This window comes from Lissotriton vulgaris, chromosome 12 (assembly GCF_964263255.1).
Source record: "Lissotriton vulgaris chromosome 12, aLisVul1.2, whole genome shotgun sequence".
Classification (NCBI taxonomy): Eukaryota; Metazoa; Chordata; class Amphibia; order Caudata; family Salamandridae; genus Lissotriton; species Lissotriton vulgaris.
Window position 1 is genome coordinate 622,327,927 of NC_141700.1, and position 8,458 is coordinate 622,336,384.

The 8,458-nt window shown below is 46.4% G+C and overlaps 1 protein-coding gene across 1 annotated transcript in view; it reads right to left on the reverse strand.

Annotated features, from left to right (window-relative positions):
- CYB5B (cytochrome b5 type B) overlaps nt 1-4,702 on the reverse strand; it is a 149,465-nt gene extending 144,763 nt beyond the window's left edge. The window contains exon 1 of the mRNA XM_086945761.1: nt 4,438-4,702. Within this exon, the coding sequence (XP_086801887.1) occupies nt 4,438-4,587 (150 nt within the window). The 5' untranslated portion in view covers nt 4,588-4,702. The remainder of the gene's footprint in view (nt 1-4,437) is intronic.
- Nucleotides 4,703-8,458: the final 3,756 nt, after the last annotated feature.

Consider the following 8,458-nt stretch of genomic DNA (forward strand, 5'->3'; position numbering starts at 1 on the left):
CCTGTCCATCTTTTATTTGCCAAGCTAAAAATGTAACAGTAAAGTCACTCTCTTCATAAACTCTCTGAAGGCAGGCGGAATTGGCTGTATATACTGGAGTATAATAGTAATCTTGCATCTCCAGGCAGGCTGAATCTATAGCAGATGTATTCTTACTGTTTTTATCCCTTAAATATTGTTCATTAGTATACTTAACTTTAGGTTCAAGATGGTTTCTCTAAGTTTTGGGCGCGTCTAATTGCGATCTGCATAGATGATATGACACCACGAATTGTCGCTTTTAAGGCCTCCTAGACGTTCTCTACCGAGGACGTATCTCTAATTTATCTGAAAACAACTTTTCCATGGTTTCCTTGCACCAATCTTCATCTTCTAGCAGTATTCCATTTAATGACCATTTTGGGGTATTTTTGTCCCTCCCAATTACAGATAATTCAAGTTTTACTAAAGCATGATCTGAAAAGCTATTTTGTGTATAGGTACAATTACCCAGATTTAATCCCCTAGAGATTAAAAAACAGTCAAGTCTGGTGGCCGAGTTGTATTTCGCTGAAAAACACGAATGCTCTTTTTTTGGGGGGGAAATCTTGTCCGCCAGCTGTCAATTAGGTTTAGATTTACAATACATTCATTTAAAGCCACACTTAACAGGGGTTTATTTTGTTTTCGGACCTGAAGATGAATCTAAAGCAAGGTTCTGTAAATAATTAAAATCCCCCACCTAAAATAACCATTCCTGGAAGTAGCAGCAGTGCATGATACAGATCCAGAAGAGGGCAGGATTATCCTCTATTGGGACATATATTGTGGCTATAGTCAACCTGGTAGTATTAATTGAGCCATTCACTAATCCCCATCTGCCCTCGTTATCTATCTGGGAATATATATAGTCTGGAAGGGGAAATATTCCTTAAAAAAGTATTGCTACCCCTCTTTGAGCCGTACGTGCTGATGAAAGAAGGCTACTGCCTGCCCACTGCTGGAACATGTTGAATGGGAGTTTCTTCTTAGCAACAAAGTGGGTTTCCTGTATCAATATGATATCTGGGGAGTTGCCTTTCAACCACTCCTCCACAACCCGAGCTTTCATTTTGTTATTCAAACCATTAACATTAAAAGGAGAGAATTCTAACAGATTCTTTAGCTGGCTGTTGATAAGACTTCATCAGTGGTAACAAAAAGTATTCAGCCTACCTTGTACCGCCACATTTTAACACAATAAAATTTCAAGTAATTTTTGAGCGCATAACTACAAATGTGAACGCAAATGGCTGCGTTTTGATTGCAAGTGGCAGTTCCTTTAATGTGGGTAGTCAAAAAGCATTTCAAGTAGATTTTTGCACTGAGCGGACGTTTCAGGTACTTTTTTTTATTTCTGTCATTTTTTATTGTAGAAAAATATATATTTACATGGAGCATAAACAAACACAAAACTGTATATACGATTGTGCGCTGCTGTGTTTTGAATGCAGGTAACTAAAAATCAACTCAAAATTACATTTATACGTTGACTTTTTAACCAGACTGTTTGGATCATTTTTTTCAGAGTGAGATGCATTTTGCTCAATCATGTCAAATTTTTCAGTAATTTCGCCAAATTACACAACCTGAAATTACGCAACTACACCCAACCCCAAGAGTAAACCCAATAAATACACAGTGGACAGGGCTCAAGACCCCAGAACCAGCAACTAACCCAAGAAATTATTTATTTGGGGGATGAGGGTGTTGTCAAACCCCAAACATGCCCTCGGAATCTACGTTCAAACATACACTTAAACAAAAGGTACATTGTAAGTTATATTTGTTCGGTTATGCCTAGGGTGACCAACCCTCGAGGATTTGTCCCGACAGTCCTGGATTTTCAAAGAATGTCCCGGCATCCCAACACTTTTTGCAGCGACAAAGACGTCCCAGTTTTTGAGAATGGGTCGCATGAGCATGCACATTAATCAGTGTGGTCAAGGCTCTTTCCTACAACTGTCTCTTCACAGCAGGGACATAAATTGAGCGGTTTAAAGAGCTCTCTTCACACCACTGAAAGAAGTTACATTTCTCAAAACAGCTACATGTTCTGCCCCGCCTCACTCATGCAGCCCAGCAGGAGTTAATGAGAAACGAACCCATGTCTCATCACCCAAATAGGTGCTCCTGGGTCGCAGCACACAAGGAACACACAATGTGTATGTGAAGCGCTCTGATACCTACGGGTCTAGCTAGCGCGAAACAAAAAACTTTTTTAATAAAATTAAAGAGATATAGATATATATATATATATATATATTTGCAACAGGTTTTCCCCGGTCCCGGGGAAGAATGGAGTCGCTGAAAAGACGGCTCTGAATCGCTTATATCGGTGAAAATTCAACATTTATTTCCATCAATCCATTTGGGGGGGTCAAACAACAAAAAAGCAACCAACGCGTTTCGACAGCGTCCGCTGTCTTGATCACGGTCAGCTTGGTGTGTGAAGCTCACATTTTTATGAAACAAACAAAACATTAGAGTTACACCCCCTCGGTCTCTGGGTCCCGCCCTTTAGTTCTGGGTATTCTGGGACTGGTAGTCTATGGATTACCTTCATAGTACTGGTATAGTCATTTTAAACCATCAAGAAGCCTGGGGGTGCATTACCATTGACTTTCCTCATTTTAGGTGTTGCATGCTGTCCACTTTTTATACATTTAATCATTTTTGCATTAATTAACAATTCCATGGTGAACGCTATCCTGCGAAGGGAAACCATCGGGAACCCAATTGTTCTAAAATACCGCCCTCCAGTGGGCTCGGTCTGCAAATTGGTGCTTTGCTGGGGTTGATAAACCGCGTGGTGTTTACTGGGACTAGTAGTCGCCTGATTACCTTCATTATGGCTTGGTCATTCTAAACAATGTAGAGTGCCCTCAGGGATTTATACAATAATGGTGATTATTGGCATTGCATGTTGGTCACATTATTCAGCCAGACAAACAACAATACAGTTTATAAGCGGAACACATTTGCCCCCATGATCGGGTTCTGGCCATCAGGCTTCCATTACCATTATAAAGGGTGCCTCGCGGCTTACAAATACTAATAATGCCAAGCCAGCAGGATGTTACGAATGAATTACTCCAGGAGTGGGGTGGACACACAATAAATTCGTCTCTGGGCTTGATAAAAATATTGGTAAAACATATCGAAATAGCCCTTGAAAAAATAAAGGAACAGCTACGAACAGTGGAAAAAGAACTTGACACCCTCAAACTTAATACGGAAATGACAAAATTCAAGGAGGATTTAAACAAGCAGATTGAAAAGCATGAGGAGGAAGTCAGACAAAGAAAGCAAACCAAGTTTGAAAGGGATGCCAATGATTATGCGCAAGGTCGCATATTTACCTTCGCCCGAAAATATGACCCCTTCAGTCCACCGAAAGCTAACACAGCCAGCTCCTCATCAAGCTTGGCATCTTTGACATCAGCGGACCTAAGCGAGGACGATGCCAATCTAGACCCACTGCAAAAGGCTTTTTTAGGGGACATGCGCCTTGTCTTATCACAGCAAAGATGGGATGCACCCCCAGGCTTCTTGATGGTTTAAAATGTTTAAAATGACTATACCAGTACTATGAAGGTAATCCATAGACTACCAGTCCCAGAATACCCAGAACTAAAGGGCGGGACCCAGAGAGCGAGGGGGTGTAACTCTAATGTTTTGTTTGTTTCATAAAAATGTGAGCTTAACACACACAGCTGACCGTGATCAAGACAGCGGACGCTGTCGAAACGCGTTGGTTGCTTTTTTGTTGTTTGACCCCCCAAATGGATTGATGGAAATACATTTTGAATTTTCACCGATATAAGCGATTCAGAGCCGTCTTTTCAGCGACTCCATTCTTCCCCGGGACCGGGGAAAACCTGTTGCAATTGTTAGCGGTTGGCTCAACCGCAGGAGTAACGCGACCGAGGGAAAGAAGCGCCTAGCGAAGGGAAAGGGAGCCAAGCGGTGGACATATATATATATATATATATATATAGCATTTTAAGTGCAGTCCTTCTGAGGCCACTATACAGCCTCTGGCAGGACATTGTCCTATTGTTAGGTCTATCGCTGTCCCGGTTTTTCTGTTTGAATCTCTGGTTGACCTAATTATGACCCCAATCATCGCAATTGATTTCTGCATGAGGTTGCCACATCCGACTACGTCCAGCAATCTGAAATCCCTCGGATGAAGCCTGGCCTACATAAAACCGCAAACAAATAACTAAAAATTTCTGTCCTGTATTTGACAAACTTAACCTTAAAACTGGTCCTAAATCGGTTGGCATCAAAACCTAAACACCTGCCTAAGGTCCTGCACACCTCCTTTCTCTTCAGGTCCAAGGTCCAACCCACTTCCAGCCTAGCAGTTTCCGCATCACCTGTTGTCCCACCTTCTCCTTCTGTCAAGCTCACCTCCTCCACAAAGCGTGTCACGTCGTACACCCGATCGTGGATGACCAGCCAGATCTCCTTAGCTGTGCTGCGTTTATTAACCTCTTCAAGAGTAAAGTATTTGACTTGACACTCTGGGGACGCCTCCTTTGCACTCGCCTCCTTCGCCATGTTGTTGCTGCCCAAAAAGGGCTCGTCAAACCTGTACGCTCCGCACCAGAACCCGAACACCCCGTGCCGATGGAAAGCCACACAATTCTGAACACGTTCAGCTTCCGTACTCCAGCCCTCTAAGGCTCACGACGCAAAGTGGTATCTCTAAGCAACAGCCAATCCCAGCGTTACGCTACACGTCCGCAAAGCTTGATGGGCCAATCAGCTGTGGACTCTCGTTTCACGTGACTAAGGAGTTTCACTTGTCTTAGCTTCAAGGCGGCTCATTCGTGCAAAGGATCACGGGGAATGGTCAATTCAATGTGTAGCACGACCATAAATATAGGACACTCGCCTGCTTTGTCAAGGCCGAGTAAGCACCTCCCGTAGGCAGCTAATGAACAACGTTCATATAAACTAGTAATGGTAATAATCAGCGGTTGAAATGCTTAAAAAGTACGGGAATTGGTTTCTCGAGCAGGGCTGCCAAGGTTTCTGATTACTTGTGTGTGACATTTCTAAATGTGGGGGTTTGTGGCTTTTCCATGTCATGTGTGATATTTTGAGTGGCACCTAACTGCTAGCTGCTATTCATGTTTACAACGTTTTGTTTTCAGTGCAAGGGTCCAGTGCTTTACATTGCTGTGATATTTGTACATGATTATCTCCGCATCTTTGTATTTCCTACAGGTTAAGCCTTCCTTTATGTGCAGTCCTGGAATTTGTTTTAAAGTGAAACCACAGTGGGTTGCTGAGCCGAGTTTAACTATTTGCTGCACTTCGCTGTCCTTCATTATCGGCACCTGTCCCCTTGTTTGCGTGCGCCGCTTGTGGCGTCGCAGGGGTCCGTTTTGACATGGCGGGGCTCTTCACCGGCTAGGTCAGCCGTTAAATACAATCTGCAAAGTTACCCACAACAGAAGAGTCCTCAACAGTTTCTTTAGCTCGAAATTTTAATGAAGGCTGCATTGCAGACAGTTTAACCTCCACAGCATATTCATGAAGAGAGTAAGGAGGCACACAGTACATAGTAAGTTGGTTTGAATACACATCCTTTCTATTAGAGGACGTGTCAAAACCCAATTCAGGCGGTGGAGAGGCAAGCATGAGCTGCTGGGCTTTAGCCTTGGGGGTGGAGGATGTTTGCCTCTTATGTACAGGAATCCATCCTAGTGTGGCTCTGCAAACTGGTCCAAATACAACCCCTTCAGAACCGGAGTATCTTTTGTAACGATCGCGAGCAGTCATAGGCTTTCCAGGGAAATGGAGTGGGGTTGCACATACTCGGAACTCAGTCAGCCAGCAGCACAAAAATAGCATAGGTAATGGTTGCAGGTACAATAATATACAATGTCATTTAGGCTACTGCACCTTGGGATAACACCCTCTATTTCCTGTTTCACCAAAATCCCTCTTCTTGTGAGTCTAGGCAGGTCAACATTAGGTTAGGGAGTTTTGTGCAACATGATTCAAGTCTCAGGCGTAGATACCCCAGTTCATCAATGCTTACAATCAGTTTAATACAATCCCCTGGATTCAGTCTCATCACAACGTAGGTCTCCATGTTCTTTTGACAGCACACGTCTCCAGTCTCTCCCACCTCTGGGATGAGACATGGTGTTTACAGAAGCAGCACTCAATCTGGGTAGTCCGCATTAGATGGGCAGCCAGAGCGGAAGCCTGAAGTCCTTCGTCACATGTAGATTCTGGCGCGGGTGGGGTTCACAGAAGATATTGGACCCGCTTCTGGGTGACTTGGTGTTGAGTAGCAGATGGGTTGCCTTGTAGACGGGGACACAGTGTCCTGTTGGCAGCCATGGGGAGTACTTTGTACATGCAGCAGTGGTGACCGGCAAAGGTTTTGGGTTTGATGGCGACAACCATCATGTGCACAAATTTTAACTTTGATAGCTTGGTCTGCACCAATTGTTATTGTAGTTCTTAATGCATTGAGGTTAGCCATTAATCTATGATTTTCACTTAACACCACAATTTTGAAAAGATTGAGCCCATTCTTTCTGTCTTGCCAGTCATTCTTTGCAGTCTCCCTTCTCCTGGTTGACCCTCAGCACTTGGGTATTACTGTTTCTGGCACTCCCTGACAGTCATACCTCTATCTCAACAGACAGGCAGGTTGGCATCCAGGTGCTTCAGGTCAGATACCGCTCTTCCATCAAGGCAATTCTTCAGTTGATATCTCCTCATCTGGGTTGCCAAGCAAGTTGTTGGCGTAGCATTGAAGCTCCGCCGGCCTCCTCACAGTCCTGGCCATATACGTATCAACATTTGGCATCCTAGCTGGGAAAAACCTATGTAGTAAGCCTCTACACCAGGCGACAACCCATCGTGGACAGCAGCGGCGCAAACGAGGCCAGAACCAACTAACTAGCCAGCATGCGAGCGGAACCTCGCTGCACCACAGCTGGACTCACCTGCGGTCGAGCTGGCCTACACTGGAGATGCGGCCTTCACTGAGGCGGACTGAGCGGTACCTGACAACATCGCTGTGCACCAGATAGGAAACAGCGCAACCAACGGATTGGAAAGACTGGTGCCGGGACCGCATGAGGAAGAAACACCCGCCGATACGGAACGAGAATCCAATGGCAGCCTGGGGGAGCTGTTAGCAGCCGCGGGGACTAGACTCGGGGCTTACAGGGGGCCGCAGCAAGATTCGGCTTATTGGAAACAAAGGTAAGGCTTGCCCACACATCCCCCGGAGGCCCCGTGGTGACAGGGTCCACAGACGAGCTGCCCTGTGGGTCGGCCATCGGGCTGAGCTGGGCCGGCCTGGAGCTGTTTTCACCCGCTTCCTTTTATCCTCCCACGCGCTGCTCTCACCGATTGGGGCCTGCAAATATAGACCGGGAGAGAGTGGTGGCTTGTGGATCTAGTAGTCCCATGGCCTGGGTAAAAGCATGAACAGACAGACCGGAGGGCCCATATCTTTTTGGGGTCTGACCTCCTGTGGCTAACGGGGCCTCAGTGCATTGAGTGACCAGTGGGGCCAGTCCTGTGGAGGTCGGGCTGGTGAGAAGCTAGAGGTCCTGAACCACTGGATTTTTTAAGTGACCCTCTACTGCGTAGTTGTCACCCTTGTGCCTATGGCAACACAGTGAGTGGCAGAATCACCGTGCACAGGGGTTGCAACATGACCATCTACTGCACTCGGCCCCCACTGGAGGCGGACTGCTGCCTTGACTGGGTCCTTGGACAGTTGGACTAGCTGCTCTGTGCCTCCTCCCTGGTCAGCAAAAGCCACTGCTGCACATATGCCATGCATCCATTTCCAATACGAGCCCCGTACTTAATACCTCTAGACTGTGGTGGGCATAACCCCCCCTGCCGGTGGTGATACCAATCTGGGGAGAGCAGTGCTCCACCCCTAAACACACACAGAGCCTGGACTGAAGTGCCGCTCCTGCTCTGGACTGTCTGCAACTGCGATCTCACTCATCTACAGGCTATGGTTTTGGTGACGCAAAGCACGCCCTGCTAACTTTCGACAAGATCTAGCCCCCTGGGGTTGCAACCAGTGATGGTGTAGGGAGCGGGCGTGCCGGGCATCCTCACTGAGGCACCGGCCGGTACTCATGCCCTCATGGTGGAGCTCAGGGCAGGCTTTAAGGCCGTAGGCAGACACTTTGATACACTATACTGGGGGTCCCCTCCAGTGGGTAGGGACCTGGCTCGGCTTTCGGGTCCCCGCCCCGCTACTCTCCAGGAACTGAAATCCCTTGGTTCTGTCCCACTGTTCCCAATAGGTGGGTTTGAAGTGCTGTCTCACGCAGGCCAGGGTCTCCCACCTGCCCCGCAGTCGATGCCGATTTCTTCTTCTTCACTTCAGGGTCTGGTGCAGTCTAAGACACTTTACCTCACCTCCTCCTAT